Here is a 17,914-nt window from a genome sequence, read left to right as displayed (position 1 = left end):
ATTTTTGATAAAAATTGATGGAAATTAGTGTGTTTGGGGAAGCATGCCCACGGCGAGCATAACAGCTTAAAACTGCGATTTCTCCGAACTACCGGCAAACTCCGGATCCATCTGATCAAGGACAATTAAAGGATGATAAAACCTTGATTTACCACGTTTTTAGGCTAAATTATACAAGAAATACATCATGAATTGCATAGAAATTAGGGTTTTACACCATAAAGTCACAAGAATTGAATATCTTGCTAACATGTTGTCATAATTCTTATTTCAAGGGATTTTTGACATCCATTATGGCTTTTTGGAACCAAGAGAATGCAACAAGATGAGTTGAAGCCGTAAAGAAGAAAGATTTTAAGCATGTGGAAGCTGAAGGAGAGCGTTTTAGCGTCTAAGAGCGCGTTAAAACGCTCTAATGAAGGAAAAATGAAGAAACCCAATGGAAGAGCGCGTTTTAGCGCCCAACAGAGCGCTAAAACGCACTGCCAGACACAAAATTCCCTTCGAAGAGGGCGTTATAGCGCCCAGAAGCGCGCTAAAACGCCCAGAGGCAGACAACAACACACTTGGAAGACGTTTTAGCGCACAAACAGCACGCTAAAACGTCCATGCACGAACCAATCAGCCAAGATTTGAGTTGATGGATACAGATTTATTATATCTGGAATTAAAGTGGAAACATATCAATCTTGATTTATTAAGTGATAGAGATCCACAGGAAGATTTGATGGAAGATCATAATAAGGATTCAAAGCTTAAATCTGTCAACCAATCTGCAAAAATCTTAAATAAGAAAAGGAAGCAATTATAGAATCGAGAGCAAATCTGATAAGGATTCGGTGGGAGATTCAATGAAGGATACAACTTCAATGGTTATAAATAAGGAGCTGAGGATCAGACCAATACACAAGTCCATAGAATTACACAGAGACCTGAAGGAGGAATCCTGTTGCGGAGCGTTGGAACACTGAGGAACCAAGTCAGCATCACACCAATGGAGGCTTGGGGTTCTCTTTTCTTTATGATTTCTTTTGAATTCAGTATGTTAGGCTAGACTTTTATGTAGTTAAGGGTAGATGAAACCCAATTGAATCTTTATGTTTATGAATTAAATTGTCTCTGAATTCTTCTCTTTTTATATTTGAATGAATTTATCTGTTTTTAATGCTTTCTATGAGTTTGCTCCTTATAGATTGATTTTTGGGAATTGTATGACAATTGGGATGTTGGTGCATGAACCCTGAGTTGATAAATTCATCACAATCCTTGTGATCTAGGGACAGACATAGGGCAATTGTGCAATCTTTAAATTCTTGATCTTAATGCATGTTTTTTTGGGGAATAATCGGGGAACTAGAGTTCTTTCATGATCACATAGATTTAGTGTAACAAGAAATTGAGCCCTAATTAACTTAAAAAGAATTGTTTGGCATTATATTAAGAGCAGATTCTTGATTGTTTAATTCATAACATAAAAAGGATATTGGGGGAAGTTGAAACCTTAACTACGCTTATTTTTAATTCTTTAATCAACCAATCATCTTTTTCAATTATTCTTTTTAATTTTGAATTTTTAATTGCATGTTCTTACTTGTTCTAAATTTTAAATACTCTCATATTCAATTCTTGATTGTCCAACAAAATCGCGGTTAGCGAACTAGTGCTTGAAAATTCGCTCCTCGTGGGAATGATCTCGTACTCCGGTACACTTTATTACTTATGACCGGTACACTTGCCGAGTCGCAACAAAGGACAATGGTTAATGTTAAAAATTAGAGTTTTTAAATAGTTTAGAAAATTATGGACGTTTAGTGGAATAAGCGGGAGATTTGAATTAATTTGAATCGCGTGAGGTGGCGGTGGGACCCACCCCACTTAAGTGACCTTTAAACACATGGCATGGGTCACTATTCATCATCTTTTTCTCCTTTTTCTCTCATCAAAATCGTGCTCCTTCCTCCTCTATGGACAAGTTTGGTTCAAATCTTCTTTATCTCCTAACTCACTCTTTTCTCACTAAAGACAAACAAAGTTTGTCATCAAACTGTAAGTAAACGATCATCCGAACACAACCATACCATCCACAAGCCTTCAAACTCACTCATTTGGGAGAAATCCCACATATACAGCAACGACCAAGTGAAGAAATTTGAGTGTTCTTGGGTTGTTTGTTCAAGTCATTGCTTGGATATCACTTGGAGGAGTCTTAGGCCTTGCTTGTGGGTAAGTTTTAACACTTTTTATTGGTTGAATCATGAATCTATAATTTGGTGACCTAGGGTTGTTTTGTATGAATTGATGTAGTTAGCGAGCTCAAATTGAAATTGTGTAATAGATGAAAGTGACTTAGAATGATGTTTTGGAGTGATTGATGTCATAAAAGTTATTGGAGAATTTGGTTGATAACTTAGGAAAATTTGATGTGGGGATTCAACACTTTATGAAATGACTATGTGGTATGATTGTGTAATTGAGTTATGGAGTGTTTGTATGAGTTAATTATAGGATTGTAAGGTGTGCGGAAGTGTTAAATTGGATTGGATACCTTTAGGTTGGTGGGCTTGAACATTTTGGCCATTTGAGAACATGTGTGGTTTGATGTTGTAAAAATTGTATAATTGTCATTGTGTGGTTGTGTATATTATTTAAATGAGTTGTATGAGGTTTGGGGTTGGAACCATTGGATGGGCATAAGTGTGGGAATTGGCCTAGAAGAGGATAATTGGAAAAATGGTGTTGTGATGGAGTGGGATGGAAAATGGGACTTGAAATGGTGTTGTTGTAACCTTAGAATGATAATGGTAAATTAAAATAAAATTAAGAAAATTGTTTGGGAAATTTGGCCTTAGTGACCGAAGCTATGCATGTGGGAGGGGATGTTTTGGTTCTTTGTAATTTTGGTTAATTGCACCGTGGGTTGATGATCCTCGTGTGATCATTGTAGGTTTCCTCCATCGGAAGTGAGCTTGGAGCCTTGAGCTTGGCGGGTTACCTTTGGTCCTTGACCAAAGAGATTTTGGTAAGTGATTATGAATTGGTGCATGAATTCCTTTATAATCATGTATATGCATTGGTGAATGGAAATTGAAATGGGAATATCCTATGTGTAGGCATTTCTAGTAGTACCAAGCTCGGTAACGTATTGAATTGGAGCTGTTAAGAAAGAGATTAATCAAGTAATCCCTTGGTACTGGGGTTTGATCCCCGTGTGTGTTCTACCATGCCCGTTGAGGGTAGTGGTTGGAGGTGTATATTGGTAATGTAGTATAACATGCTCATGCATTATTGTTTGTTTTGTGGTACATAGGATGTACCGTGTACATGATGAATGAGCAATAGGCCTATTCTAGGATTTGATTTATGTTTTATGTCAAAGGAATGCATGCAAAGGAATTAATGTGATTGAAATAGTTTAAGATTTGATATACTATTATAAAATTGTAAAGTAAACTAATTGATATAAATTGTTAAGGGTTGTAAGAGCACCAATGCATTGCTGGTCCTTGAGTGTCACCCATGTTTATTAGGTACCATTTGAGGTTAGATAACACACTTTTAAAAGTGAGATATGTTGAAAAAACAAAGGAGACTCTAGCGAAATTTCTATAAATTGGCAGATTTTGAGTGAATTTTGGGAGAGCATATCTCCCTCCAAAAAGGCCTAACAGGGACGTTCCATACAACATTTTAAAGCTTGAGATGTCAACTACCTAGTATCATAATTTGAGATCTATAGGAGTAGTACGTATCCCTGTAGAAGCCAGAGCGCACAGACTGCTCAAAACGCCCCTGCACATGGGGTTGTCACTATGCATTTTTGGGGAAATTATTCCCACTTCGTTTCTTGGTAAAATTAGGTGCATGATATGTAAAATTTAAGCTTGAGGTGTCTAGTTTACTATATAATTATTTAAGAGCAATTGGTGGAGTGAATATTCCAGAATCGTTGAGAGAGTGAAAGCTGTTTGGAGCTCTGTTTGAGGTTGGCTGACAGATTTGCTCGTCCAACTTCAAACGGTGATAATCGGAGAAAATGAGAACTTTATGAATCGTGTGATAGCTTGTTAGGAAGATAATTAAGTCGAGAATAACATACTAAAAGATGATAGGTTCGCGGCATTCGGATTTCTGGCAATGTCCAGAATACCAAACCATGTTCGGATAGGTAGTAAACGTAAAAGTGAGATTTAGGCTAAGTGGGTTTATGGGAACCCCTTAGTGACTTGAGAGAAATATTTTATGATATTTAGGTAATTTATATTATTATTCCGTAATGATTTTTCAGTTACGGTCAGAACTTTTGTTTATTACGCTTTATTATTGTTTTAAATGCTCGTGTAATAAAAAAGAAAAAAGTTCACTCGCATTTTTATAAATGAATTGCTGTGATTGTAACTACGCTTAATATCATAATCAATATTAACAATACCGGTGTACAACGAGCTGTTACTCTTAGCTTCATGTCCTGATTCTTGGATCTTGGTTCTTTACTTGAACTTGATGCCTTGACTTTTTAGATAAGACAATACTCGATATTTTGTTGGTTTTGATCATTTTCCACCATGGTTGTGATATTGAGCTTCTTTTAGATGTTGTTCATGGTTTTTATTCTTTGATCTTGGTGTTGTTCTTCTAATTATTCCTTGTTGCTCTTAATCAAATGATCTTGCCACTTTGATATGTCATTACTCTTCTTGTGTGGCTACATCATACATCTTCAATATCCATATATGGTTGATGTTTTTTACTTTTGATCAATACTCTTCTCTTTTTGTTGTTGTCACTTTGTTATCATCAAAACATACATTGTATCTATAATAGGATCTATTAAATTAATATAAATGTAATAATAACCACAATTATATACCTAGTATGAGTGAAGCAATAACATAATAATCAAATTGTATATAGTCTTGGGAAAGCTGCCCGTTTAGACAATTATAATTTCCACCACATTTATAGATTACCCATATTCTTCACTCTTCGGTTTCATTGCCCCAACCCGCCACGAGAAACCATCTTTATGGTTACGACATTTCATTACCAACTTGGTAGTCATACTCTCAACAACTATCGCTTCTTGATGGACCTTTACGCAATAACGCTTGATTGTCAGCATCATAACTTTCTTGAACTCAAATTCATCTTTAACAAATAATTCATCTCTTATTTGCGATTAACCCTCCAACTGCCCCTCAATATCACCTCTCATCATAGTTCTAATTGATTTCCTTGTAATGTGGACTACCTATCCAAATGGAGTAACAATATTATCTACACATAAACATATTCATATCAGCTATAAAAATAAAATAGATTAGAAAACATCCATAAATATGTTATTTCTTCAACTAATTTTCCATTTCATGTTCATAAACTTAAGGGAGACTATGAACACGGGGTACCATCTCTTGTGGAATTGGATTACCGCATAAATCATGATCTCCACCACTACCCGACACACTAGCATCCTCAATAGAATGACATCTTTGATTTCTTGATATTTATCATCATCGTCATTATCATCCAATTAGAGTCATCTTTATTAGTTGTGGTTTGTCTATTAATTGTTGGAGATGGAGATGATTATGTAATATACGATTCACAATTGAGAGCAAATAAAAGATTGGAAATGACAAATTCTCAATTTTGGCAATGTACATGTACAACTAAATAAAATTTCTCCTCAACTAATCGATAAATGCATCGATTACTTTGGCTATCAAAATCCTTATCATCAGAAACTCAAACGCCAATGTATTTGCCAGTTTGAGAGCAATCTCTTGTTGTCTACTGATAAGTCCATGATTTGTGACTTTGAACATGTGATTTGATGTTAAAATGGTAGCAAAAAGAATATCTTTTGTTAATAAAAACCCCAAATATTGCATTGAAGTGAATTTTTCTGATTTTAATACTAATGGGCTGGTTTTGTATGTTTCAGGCCCAAAATAGTGTTATTCCTCCTTGCAAAAAGAATGATGAAAAATTGGGCCATTCCTTTGCTGATCAGAAGCCCGAAACGCACAAAGTGAGGAAAGAAAGAAATTAAATCAGCGGTTAAAAGAAGAAAGAAGGAAAGAAGAGAATTGGGCCAGAGACAATTAAATCAGCGGCCCAAAAGAAGAAAAGAAGAAAAAAAGAGAAGAAAGGAAACAAAAGAGACAGATCACAATCGTGAGAAAAAGAAAAGAAAAAAAAACCCTAGCACAGACCCACCATCGGCTAAATCCACCTCAAGCCCTCACCATCCATCACAGTTTCTTCTTGGAATCGAGCAAATAAACCGAAACACCATCTGTTTTTAATCCTAGACAAGAACCCTAGCCTTCCATCACGGTTCAGTTTTTTAATCGAACCAACCCACACAAACCCTACCTGATTCGGTTGATGACACAGAAAAATCCAAACAAGTGATGAGCTGGAGGTCGTTAGTGGCTGGAGCTGCTTTTGTGGTGCGTTGCTGAATCCTGCAAGGGACACCCAAGATCGATTGGAGCAAGGAGCGTACGTTTTGAGGAGGTGATTTAGGAGTCAGCTATAAAGAAAGGGAAAAAGGCATTTGTAGGACATTCTATTATCTCCCTACCTCTCTTCTCTTCGCTGATTTTTATTTTTCTCTTTGGGAATATTTTTAGGTTTTCTATTTTCATTCCTTAGCATTTTCTGTTTGTAATCTTTGATGAGCACTGCTTCAGGACTATCGGCTGTGGATAGCTCCTGAGTTTTATTTTTCGTACACTTTAAAGTCTCTGTTTTTATCATGTTCTCTTGCTGTATTTTAGCTCATCAACCGGTGGTGATGAGCTAATTTTTCTGAGAGTTGGGTTGAAAAAAGTACCCGGAACTCACTGTTATTAGATGATGTTTTAATGTTTACATGGTTGTTTTTCAGCTTGTTTACTGTGCATGTTTATTGCTGAGTTTGTTATGTGATGATCACACATAGTCAGCTCTTAGTGGTGTGAGATTATTGGGAAATAACTCACGCTAGACCCCACTGTGAGCACATGGAAAGTTGAGAGAAAAATTTCTCTCAATGGGTATAGCTTCATGGATGAAGTTACCCCATGTAACTTGTGAAAATGGTTCTTCAAGATCATATGACAATAGTGACATAGGGATATGCCAACTGTTGTCAGTGGAAGAAAACTGTTGTTGGGAAACAATAATTACCTTAATATTTTCGTTAAGCTGGGAGCAATTTTTGTTCTTTGTTAAAGCATCCTATAATGACAAATGAGGGAAGGGGAAATTGACACCAAACTCACTTCCAAACTCTGTTTTAAAAACAATTTTTGTCACTTGTTATTTTTATCCAAATCAGAAATTATTTGTCTATTTCAAAACTTAAAAGAAAATCATTAAAAAAAATATTTTACAAGTCTTTTAGTTAAGTTCTTTTTTCTAGGCTATAGTTCAAAAGGTCCTTTCACCAACTAAGTTCACTGTTTTAAAAGAGAAACTTTCCACAAAAACACTTTCAGTACATTAGTTTAAAATAGTCCTAGCAATTAATTTTATTTTTTATTTTTAGTTCTGATAGCAATTACCAATTTATTTCAAGTTAGAACGCAAAGATCCTTGTGGGAACGATAATTGGGACTCACTAAAGCCCTATATTACTTGTTGTCGCGTATACTTGCGCGCATTACTTGCATAACTGTTAGCAAGGAAACAAGTTTTTGGCGCCGTTGCCGGGGATCGAGGCGTACATGATCAGATTTCTTTGTGTGATTGCTATTTCTGAACTTCTTATTTTTGCTGTTGTTAGTTTACCTTAATTTGAATTCTGTTTCAGTAGTGTTACTATAGTTCGTGCATATTGGTAGCTTAAAAATTTTGTCTGTTTCATAGTCTGTTTTATTTTATGTCATTTAATTTTCTATTCTGTTGTTTCATAGCTAGTATTTTGTTTTGTAATTTTGTAGTTTCAGTTTTTTATTATTAGTCTCATTCGATTATTTTGGATTTATTAGTACTGTGTTATAAGTCTGTTTGATTGAGAATATTATTGTGAACTGTCTTGGGACTTTTTTGTTTGCAGGTTCTTGTTTGTTTATTTTTTTTTATTTTTTTTTACACAAAACTAAATAGTAATCTAAGTTGTTTTAGCTAGTTAGGTTCTTTTTTTTTAGTTGAAAAGGGTGCATGAGTGCAACTCCACACCCGTTCTTAGATTCTTTTGATCCAGAACCTGAAAGAACCTTTAGAGTTAGGAGAAAAGCCCAAAGGCAAATCCCAATCCCAGACTTTGAAGAAATGGAGAATGTAGGAAATAGAAATGGGAATGATGGGGTAGGAGGACCTGCAAGGATAGAGAACACACATGTAATAGATGACAATGATAGGTCCATGATGGACTTCATCATACCTGTGTTTGATGAATTAGATCCAAGCATTGCCCAACCTGTGAATGGAGTACCCTTTAAGTTAGAACCGGTGATGTTCACCATGCTCCAAAACATGGGGCAATTCCATGGTCTGTTGATGGAAGACCCACACAAACACCTTAGGAATTTTATAGAAGTGGCAAACACTTTTAGGAATTCGAACATCTCAGATGATGTGCTGAGGTTAAAGCTCTTCCCTCACTCACTGGCTGATAAAGCCAAAGAGTGGTTGAACTCCCTTCCATCCAACTCCATAACTAATTGGCACACACTTGCTGAAAAATTTATCATGAAATTTTTCCCATCCAACAAGATAGTGCAAACTAGATGTGATATCACCAACTTCATGCAGAAGGATGGTGAGACCTTAGTGGATGTGTGGGAAAGGTACAAACTCCTTCTTAAGAAATGCCCCAACCATGGTTTACCCTCTTAGGCAGTGTTACAGACCCTGTACAATGGACTGAATACTCAAAACAGAGCCTTAGCAAATTCTGCTGCTAATGGCATGTTTATGACCATGTCCTTCAACCAAGCCCATGAGTTGTTAGAACAAATGACTCAAAATTATGCCCAAAGGCCTGAAGAGAGAAATCAGTCTAGGAGAGTGGCTGGTTTACATGAAATAGATCCTGTAACAGCCCTTTCAGCCAAGTTTGATGCACTGTCCACTTTAGTGAGATCCCAAGGACAAGCCATTGAGGCAAAATTGTCTCAGCCTCAAGTTCCAATACCTACACCTCAAGTGCCAGTGACCCAACCTCAAGTCAATGCAGTGAACACAGGTGAAACTTGTGTTTGCTGTGGTGGGCCCCATTTGTTTGGAAGCTGCCCATCCAACCTAAAATCTGTGTATTATTTGGGGAACCAAAATAATTTTTCCACTAATTTCAATCAAGGATGGAGGCAGAACCAACAGCCTCAATATTTCCAAGGGCAAGGGCAGCAAGCTGGCTCCTCCAATGCCCAAACCAAAATGCCTTTTCCCACCCAGAACTACCAACAAACTTCAAGGCAGCAAGCTGTTGTTCAACCTAGTGAGATGCTTATTGCTCCACCTTCTTCCTTAGAAGCTTTGTTAAGGGAATATTTGGTTAAGAATAAGACTAAGCAAAACAGTTTGGAAGCTATTGTCCAAAGTATTCCTGCATCTTTGAGGAATATAGAATCCCAACTAGGCCATTTAGCAAACACTATGAATACCAGACCCCCTGGTACCCTGCCTAGTAAAACTGAAGAGCCTAGGAGAAATAAAGAGCAATGCAATATGATAGAGCTCAGAAATGTCAGATCTGTAAATCAGCCAGAAGCTTTGGTTAGACCTTCCACATTAAAAAAAAGAGAAGAGGAGAACATGCAGAAAGAAAAAGATGCAAATTCTGAACCTGTTCATAATTCTATTGCGCATAGTGACCCCTTGCCCATTCTGGTTGAATCTGACAATCAAACCCCTATAGATGAGCCTTTAAGAAATATTTCCATGGAAAAGTCCATGCCAAAGGGTCAAGCAACCAAGTCAAATGTTGAGACACCAGTTGTCAAAAACAGACCCCACCACCTTTTCCTCAAAGGTTACAAAAACAAAAGCAAGATAATCAGTTTAGGAAATTCTTAGACCTCCTAAAACAGTTGCATGTCAACATTCCATTTGTGGATGCTTTGGAACAAATGCCCACTTATGTGAAATTCATGAAAGAAATTCTTTCAAGAAAAAGGAGGCTAGAAGAGTTTGAGACTGTTGCTCTTACACAAGAGAGCAATCAATATCTGCTTAGTAAGATACCTCCTAAACTAGGAGACCCAAGAAATTTTACAATCCCATGTACCATAGGAGACCATTACATAGGCAGAGCTTTGTGTGATTTAGGTGCTAGTATCAATTTAATGCCTCTGAGTGTGTACAAAAAGCTGAAGGTAGGAGAGCCAAATCCTACCACTGTCACCTTGTAGTTGGCTGATAGGTCCCTAGTTTATCCTGAAGGGAAAGTAGATAATGTCTTGGTGAAGGTAGATAAGTTTATTCTCCCAGCTGATTTTATAATCTTAGACTATGAGGAAGACCGAGAGGTTCCAATTATTTTGGGAAGGGCTTTCTTAGCCACTGGTGGGGCTGTCATAGATGTAAAAGAGGGGGAGTTAGCAATGAATGTGAATGGAGAGCAAGTCAAGTTTAATATCTTGAAAGCCATGAAATATCCAAGGGATATAGAGGAGTGTTCTAGGCTGGATATCATTGACTATGTGGTTAAAGATAAATTTTTGCATGAGTCTTCATTAGACTCTTTACAAAATTCTGGTTTTGAGGGTCTAGAAATCAGTCAAACTGATTCTGAGGAAGTAGTTAAGTGGTTAAATTCCAAAACTGATGTAGTTTGGAAAAATAAAAATTGATCCTCCAACCAGTGACAGTCCTAGTGGTATTAATTTTTTTTTCTCATTTTCCACAATAGTGATCCCACCCTTTTTAGGGACACATTGTACTGGGCTGACCCAGTTACTGTCAGAAACGGAATATAATATCCCAGCATCCAGCCACTTAATAATTTTCTTTTTTACTACCTCCTTCATAATTGGATTAAGTCTCCTTTGTTGCTCCCTAGAGCTGCTGGTTGGGTCAGTAAAAAGGATTTTATGCGTGCAATAGGAGAGGTTAATTCCTTTTATGTCTGCCAAAGACCAACCTATAGCCCTCTTAAATTTTTTTAAAACAGCCAGCAACTGTTCTTTCTCTAACACAATGAGCAGATTGGACACTATGACAGGTAAGGTGTCTTTTTCTCCTAAGTACGCATACCTAAGGTGATTAGGCAGAGGCTTGAGCTCTAACACAGGGGCTCTTCAATTGAGGGTTTAGGAATTTTTAACCCTCTCTTGGCCAATTCTAAGGACTCAAAATTTTTATTTTTCCAAACCACATCAGATCTGGAATTTAACCATTTAACAACTTCCTCTGAATCAGTTTGACTGATTTCTAGACCCTCAAAACCAGAAATTTGTGTTATAAAAAAAAAACAAAAACAGAAATTTGTAAAAAGTCTAGTGCAGACTCATGCAAAAATTTATCTTTTACCACACAGTCAATGATATCTAGCCTAGAACAGTCCTCTATGTCTCTTGGGTATTTCATGGCCTTCAAAATATTAAATTTTATTTGCTCGCCATTGACATTCATGGCCAACTCACCCTCCTTTACATCTATTACAGCCCCACCAGTGGCTAAGAAATCCCTTCCTAAAATTATAAGCACATCTCGGTCTTCCTCATAGTCCAAAATAATGAAGTCAGCAGGTAGAATAAATTTATCTACCTTTACCAGGACATTCTCTACTTCCCTTCAGGATAAACTAGGGACCTATCAGCCAACTGTAAAGTGATAGTGTTAGGATTAGGCTCTCCTACTTTCAGTTTTTTGTACACACTCATAGGCATTAAATTGATACTAGCACCTAAATCACACAATGTCCTGCCTATGTAATGGTCTCCTATGGTACATGAGATTGTAAAACTTTGTGGGTCTCCTAGTTTAGGAGGTATCTTACTAAGCAAATATTGACTGCTCTCTTGTGTAAGAGCAACAGTCTCAAACTCTTCTAGCTTCCTTTTTCTTGAAAGAATTTCTTTCATGAATTTCACATAAGTGGGCATTTGTTCTAATGCATCCACAAATAGAATGTTGACATGCAACTGTTTTAGGAGGTCTAGAAATTTCCTAAATTGATTATCTTGCTTCTATTTTTGCAATCTTTGGGGAAAAAGGGGTGAGGGTCTATTGGAGACAACTGGTGTCTCAACATTTGACTTAGATGCTTGACCCTTTGGATTGGATTTTTCCAGGGAACTATTCCCTAAAGAAGGGTTTATTGGGGTCTGAATTTCTGGTTCAACCAGAACAGGCAGAGGATCACTATTTGCAGCCTCTTGGGGGCTGTCTTGGACAACACGTGGCTGAACAGCTTCAGAATTTACAACTATTTCTTGCTGCACTTTTTCCTCTTCTCTTTTTTTTTTAATGTGGAAGGTCTAACCACAGGTTCTGGCTGATTCACTGATCTGCCATTACGGAGCTCTATCATATGACATTGCTCATTATTTCTCCTAGGCTCTTCAGTGTTACTAGGCAAGGTACCAGGGAGTCTGTTATTCATAGTATTTGCTACATGGCCTAGATGAGATTCTATATTCCTCAAAGATGCATGAATACTTTGCACAACAGCTTCCAAGCTGTTTTGCTTAGTTTCATTCTTAACCAAGTACTCCCTTAACAAAGCTTCTAAGGAAAAAGTTGAAGAGGTAGGCATCTCACTAGATTGAGCAACAGGTTGCTGCCTCGGAGATTGTTGGTAGTTTTGAGAGGGAAAAAGTGGTTTGGTTTGGGCATTGGAGGGGCCAGCTTGTTGCCCTTGCCCTTGAAAATATTGAGGCTGTTGATTCTGCCTCCAACCTTGATTAAAGTTGTTGGAAAAATTATTTTGGTTCCCCACATAGAACACAGATTCAGGGTTGGATGGGCAGCTATCAAACATATGGGGCCCACCACAGAAAACATAAGTTTTATCTGTGTTCACAGCATTGACTTGTGGTATTGGAACTTGAGGTTGAGACAATCTTGCCTCAATGGCTTGAACCTGATTTTTCACTAAAGTAGTTAGTGCATCAAACTTGGCTGAAAGGGCTGTTACAGGGTCTAGCTCATGCAAATCAGCCACTCTCCTTGACTGATTTCTATCTTCAGGCCATTGGGCATAATTTTGAGTCATTTGTTCCAACAACTCATGGGCTTGGTTAAAGGACATGGACATAAACATGCCATTCGCAGCGGAATTTGCTAAGGCTCTGTTTTGGGTGTTAAGGCTGTTGTAAAGGGTTTGTAGCACTGCCCAAGGTGGCAAACCATGGTTGGGCATTGCTTAAGAAGGATTTTAAACCTTTCCCACACATCCACTAAGGTCTCACCATCCTTCTGCATGAAGTTGGTGATATCACATCTAGTTTGCACTATCTTGTTGGATGGGAAAAATTTCATGATAAATTTTTCAGCCAATGTGTGCCAATTGGTGATGGAGTTGGATGGAAGGGAGTTCAACCACTCTTTGGCTTTATCAGCCAGTGAATGAGGGAAGAGCTTCAATCTTAGCACATCATCCGAGATGTTAGGATTCCTAAAAGTGGTGTCCACTTCTATGAAATTTCTAAGGTGCTTGTGTGGGTCTTTTATCAACAACCCATGGAACTGCCCCATATTTTGGAGCATAGTGAACATGACAGGTTCTAACTTAAAGGGCACTCCATTAACAGGCTGGGCTATACTCGGATCTAACTCATCCAAAACAGGTATGATTAAGTCCATCATGGACCTATCATTGTCATCTATGACTGGTGGGTTCTCTATCCTTGCAAGTTCTTCTTCATTCCCATTTCCATTTCCTACATTCTCCATCTCTTCAAAATCTGGAATTGGGATTTGCCTATTTGCTCTCTGGGTTCGTCTCCTAACTCTAAATGTCCTTTCATGTTCTGGATCAAAAGAATCTAAGAATGGGTGTTGAGTAGGGGTGTCAATATGGGTTGACACGACACGAATTCGACACGACACGAATACATCAACACGAACACGACACGAATTTTCATTCGTGTCAAAATCTTCAACACTGACACGACACGAATTTTTTGCGGGTTGACACGACACGACACGAATAACACGCAAAATAGGGGACAAAACGGTAATTGACAAAAAATTTAAAAAAATAGATCGAAAATAAATAAAAAATTAAAAAATAATAATAAAAAAATAAAAAAATAATAATTAAAAATAATACGGGTCGACACGAACACGAATTCATAAACACGAACACGACACGAATTTTTTGCGTGTCATTTTTTTCCAACACGAAGACGACACGAATTTTTTTACGGGTCAACCCGAACACGAATTTTCGTGTCGTGTCGCGGGTTGACCCGCGTGTCAAAACCCATATTGACACCCCTAGTGTTGAGTTGCACTCATGCACCCTTTTAACTAAAACAGGCAAACCTGACTAGCTAAAACAACTTAGATTACTATTCAGCTTTGTGTTTAAAAAAAATAAACAAACAAGAACCTGCCAAACAGAAAAGTCCCAAATTGCAACAACAACTGTTCACAACCAAACAGATTTATGAAGCAGTAACAATATATCCAAACTAACAGAATGAAACTAGTAATAAAAATAAAATACGGAAACTAAAAAAATTAAGAATTAAAGTACAGCTATGAAACAATAGACTAGAAAATTAGATGACAGGGCAATTATATAAAACATGCAACAAAACAGAATATGAACTGAATAAAATTCTAAGCTACCAATATTCAAGAGACTACAAGTATTTACTAACACAATACAAAAACAGTTATTGCAACGAAAATACTAAAATAACTATAGTTTCCCAACAACAGTTTTCTTCCAATAACAACAGATGACATATCCCTATGTCACTGTTATCATATGATCTTGAAGTACCATTTTCTCAAGTTACATGGGGGTAACTTCATCCCTGGAGCCATACCCATTGAGAGAGATCTCTCTCAACTTTCCATGTGCTCACAGTGGGGTCTAGTGTGAGTTATTTCCCAATAATCTAACACCACTAGGAGTAGCCTATGTGCGATCATCACATAATAAACTCAGCATATAAAAACACACAGTAAATAAACTGGAATCAATACTTTAAGCTTCAAAACATCACTAATAACAAACGAGTTTCGGGTACTCTTTCAACCCAACTCTAAGAAAATTAGCTCATCACCACAGGTTGATGAGCTAACATACAGCAAAGGTTCATAAAACAGCAAACTACAACGTACAACTAACAAAAATTAAAATGCAGGAACTATCAACAGCAAATAGCCCTGAAGCAGTGCTTACCAAAAAATTACAAATAAAACTACTAAAAATAAAAGAACAGTAAAATAAAAAAAATATCCAAGAGCAAAATAAACTCAGCGAAGAAGAAGAGAAGAGAGGAGAGTCCCACAAATGCCTTTATCTCCTTCTTTATAGCTGATCCCAAATCACCTCCTCCAACTGTAGGTACGCTCCTCGCTCCACTCGATCGTGGGTGTCCCTTGCACGATTAGCAAAACACCACAAAAGCAGCTCCAGCCACCACTACTAACAACCTCCAGCTCATCAACTTGTTTGGATTTTTCTGTGTCGCACAAAAATCGGGTAGGGTTTGTGTTGTGGGTGGTTCGATTCAAGGAAAGAACCGTGATGGGGTTAGGGTTCTGTGTCTTCGACCGAATTTGAAGGACGATATAGATCGGTGAAGGGATTTGGAAGGAGCGGTTAAGATGAGGGTCTAGATGGAGGCGGGTTTGCTTGAGCGATTTTGCTGTGCTAGGGTTTTCTTTTTCCTTAGTTCACTTTCCACGCTACTGACTCGATTCTTGCATCCTATTCCCTTTTTCTTCTTTTCTTTCTTTTCTGACTTGGGCTTCTCTCACTTTGCTTCCTTCTTTCTTCAAGTTGGGCTTTTAATCAGCTTTGTTTCTTCTGGCCCATTCTCCCTTTATTAGTTTCTCTTCTTTTGTTTCTTTACTGACTTGTAAGGTAAAGCCTCAGCCCAAGATGCCTTTGTTTCTTGTCTTTTTCATTCTTTTTTTCGTTGCTTGGATAACATGAGTAGTTGGGCCTGCAATATACAAAAATAGCCCATTAACACTTAAAATCAGAATATTTCATTTTTATGTAATATTTAGGGTTTATATTAACAAAAGATATCCTTTTTATTCCCATTTTAATATTAAACCACATGTTCTAAGTCACAAATCATGGACTTTTCAGGTATTAGAATGGTTAGCACTTAGCACTTTTAGCTGGTTAAGCTGTGCAACTCAACTTGCTTTTGCTGATTACTAGGCCACTATGTAGGATTTGTATTGAGTTATAAAACCAAATTTTAATCCTCTACAAGGTCCGAAATAATTATCGTTATATTCGCAAGCGGGCTCCTCTTAACTTGCATCACTTGTGTAATAGTTTTTGAACATCTTTACCTGACCTTTTGTTCTTTTTCGACCTTTCATTTGTTTAATTTTTATTTTTATTTTTATTTTTATTTTTTATGTTTTCCATTTTGAACTACATTAATTAACTGATCTTAATTTGAGCCTATGATCAACGCTGACTTAACTTGTTTCTATCAACATCATTGTGTGAATCACAAGGAAGTTCCGCAAATAAAATAACATTCAAGCACGGTCTCAAGTGTTTCGTTGTTTTATTGGTACAAAGTCTTTCTTGGTATTCGAGTTAGGTGGCACGAGATAAGTTCATCTATCAAAGAGCAAATCGATAATAAGTTTTGAATATTTTATAGCTTATGTTTATCTCATTTTACATAAGATAAATAATTTTCTTAGACACATAAAAAAGAGTTAGATTCACCACTCTTATTTTTCTCTCTTCTTATATGTGAATCTCACTTATAATTTTATTTATACAATATGAAGTAATGTTTTTTTACAACATAAAAAAAGTATTTCTCATATTTTATTGCTGTTTGTTTGTGGGTGAATAGAAGGTTCAACAATTAGATAAGCATAGGCATTCCCAGTTTGTTTTTAGAAAATAATATGATAGATAGTATTATAATATGGTTTAAAAAAAATTGAAAATCAATTTTGGGTAAAAACATTATGCTAAAACATATTTCAAGATGATTTTTTTCTAACTAAAATTACTGTTCTTTTTAAAATTTTGTTTGATTTTTCAAGATTGACTACCCTTTCTTAAAACGGAAAGTCATTTTTCTTTTTTAATATATAAATTGTAAAGTCAAACAAGAAAATATTGTTCTTGACTGGGGTGTTATGACAAGTAGAGGTAAAAATAAGTGTGGTCAGGTCTTGCCTTAACAGACTGTCTTGACCAATTTATGTTACACAAGAAATTGTTTTAAGGTATGATATCACGTTCTTAAATATGACCTTATCAACTAAATAACAAAAGTCTTGACCTAACTTATTTAGTTAGCATGCTATGTTAAGTCTAACGCCATGAGGTCAAAAGCTCTCAATAAATAAGCTGACCTATTTCCATCCCCAAGGATACATAAGGGAAGTGATATATTTATAATCAGTCAATGTTATTACCCCTACTCTCTTTTTTTCTTTTTGTTTTTTGTCTCGGTAATTTTTAACTATTATCATGTCAAAATAATATTCTTTCTAGTAAGGGTGTTTATCAACCGATCCAAACCGATTCAAACCGCGGTAACCGAACCGGAAAATCCATAACCGAATAAACCGAAAACCGAAAAACCGAGAACCGAATAATAATCGCAAATTTTAATTGGATTGGATTGATTTTTGGATGGGTTGATGAAAACCGATCCAATATATTAATTCCCTTCTACTTACTTGGGTCTTTCCTCCCATCATAGCCCAAATTTTTTTAAACCCAAGACCTATTAACCCATCAACTAAAACCAAGAAAAAATCTAGTCATATCTCATCAACAAAAATTTATTTGTGTAAAGCT

The 17,914-nt window shown here is 36.6% G+C and overlaps 2 protein-coding genes and 2 non-coding genes across 4 annotated transcripts; 2 read left to right on the top strand and 2 right to left on the bottom strand.

The window, feature by feature from the left end:
* The first annotated feature begins 8,151 nt into the window (after positions 1 to 8,151).
* On the top strand, positions 8,152 to 10,784 carry LOC133289759 (uncharacterized). The gene is made up of 4 exons (XM_061487758.1): positions 8,152 to 8,780; positions 8,874 to 9,708; positions 10,023 to 10,307; positions 10,401 to 10,784. The coding sequence occupies exons 1-4, from the start codon at positions 8,152 to 8,154 to the stop codon at positions 10,782 to 10,784; spliced, it is 2,133 nt and encodes a 710-aa protein (XP_061343742.1).
* On the bottom strand, positions 8,714 to 8,819 carry LOC133289763 (small nucleolar RNA R71). The gene has a single exon (XR_009748529.1). It is a non-coding gene; the product is annotated as a small nucleolar RNA R71 (small nucleolar RNA).
* Positions 10,785 to 11,717: 933 nt separating the features above from the next.
* Positions 11,718 to 13,150, bottom strand: LOC133289758 (uncharacterized). Its single transcript, XM_061487757.1, has 3 exons — positions 12,419 to 13,150; positions 12,174 to 12,338; positions 11,718 to 12,077 (listed from the first exon to the last, which is right to left on the bottom strand). The coding sequence occupies exons 1-3, from the start codon at positions 13,148 to 13,150 to the stop codon at positions 11,718 to 11,720; spliced, it is 1,257 nt and encodes a 418-aa protein (XP_061343741.1).
* Positions 13,151 to 13,280: 130 nt separating this feature from the next.
* On the top strand, positions 13,281 to 13,385 carry LOC133289762 (small nucleolar RNA R71). The gene has a single exon (XR_009748528.1). It is a non-coding gene; the product is annotated as a small nucleolar RNA R71 (small nucleolar RNA).
* Positions 13,386 to 17,914: the final 4,529 nt, after the last annotated feature.

This window comes from Gastrolobium bilobum, unplaced genomic scaffold (genome assembly GCF_033153095.1).
Source record: "Gastrolobium bilobum isolate Gb01-03AN ecotype WA unplaced genomic scaffold, APGP_CSIRO_Gbil_v1 utg15145, whole genome shotgun sequence".
Taxonomy (NCBI): Eukaryota; Viridiplantae; Streptophyta; class Magnoliopsida; order Fabales; family Fabaceae; genus Gastrolobium; species Gastrolobium bilobum.
The sequence above is the reverse complement of the archived record's forward strand: the minus strand, read 5'-3'. Positions and strand labels throughout refer to the sequence as shown.

Excerpts from the sequence above, each read along its gene's own strand:
- LOC133289758 (XM_061487757.1), bottom strand. The coding sequence starts at position 13,150 with ATGACTCAAAATTATGCCCAATGGCCTGAAGATAGAAATCAGTCAAGG. Across the intron at positions 12,339-12,418 it reads TGAATCAGCCAGAACCTGTG|CCACGTGTTGTCCAAGACAG; the intron begins GTTAGACCTTCC and ends GAAGCTGTTCAG. Across the intron at positions 12,078-12,173 it reads AGTCAAATGTTGAGACACCA|TTGCATGTCAACATTCTATT; the intron begins GTTGTCTCCAAT and ends CTCCTAAAACAG.
- LOC133289759 (XM_061487758.1), top strand. The coding sequence starts at position 8,152 with ATGAGTGCAACTCCACACCCGTTCTTAGATTCTTTTGATCCAGAACCT. Across the intron at positions 9,709-10,022 it reads TAAATCAGCCAGAAGCTTTG|TTGCATGTCAACATTCCATT; the intron begins GTTAGACCTTCC and ends CTCCTAAAACAG. Across the intron at positions 10,308-10,400 it reads GTGTGTACAAAAAGCTGAAG|GTAGATAAGTTTATTCTCCC; the intron begins GTAGGAGAGCCA and ends GTCTTGGTGAAG.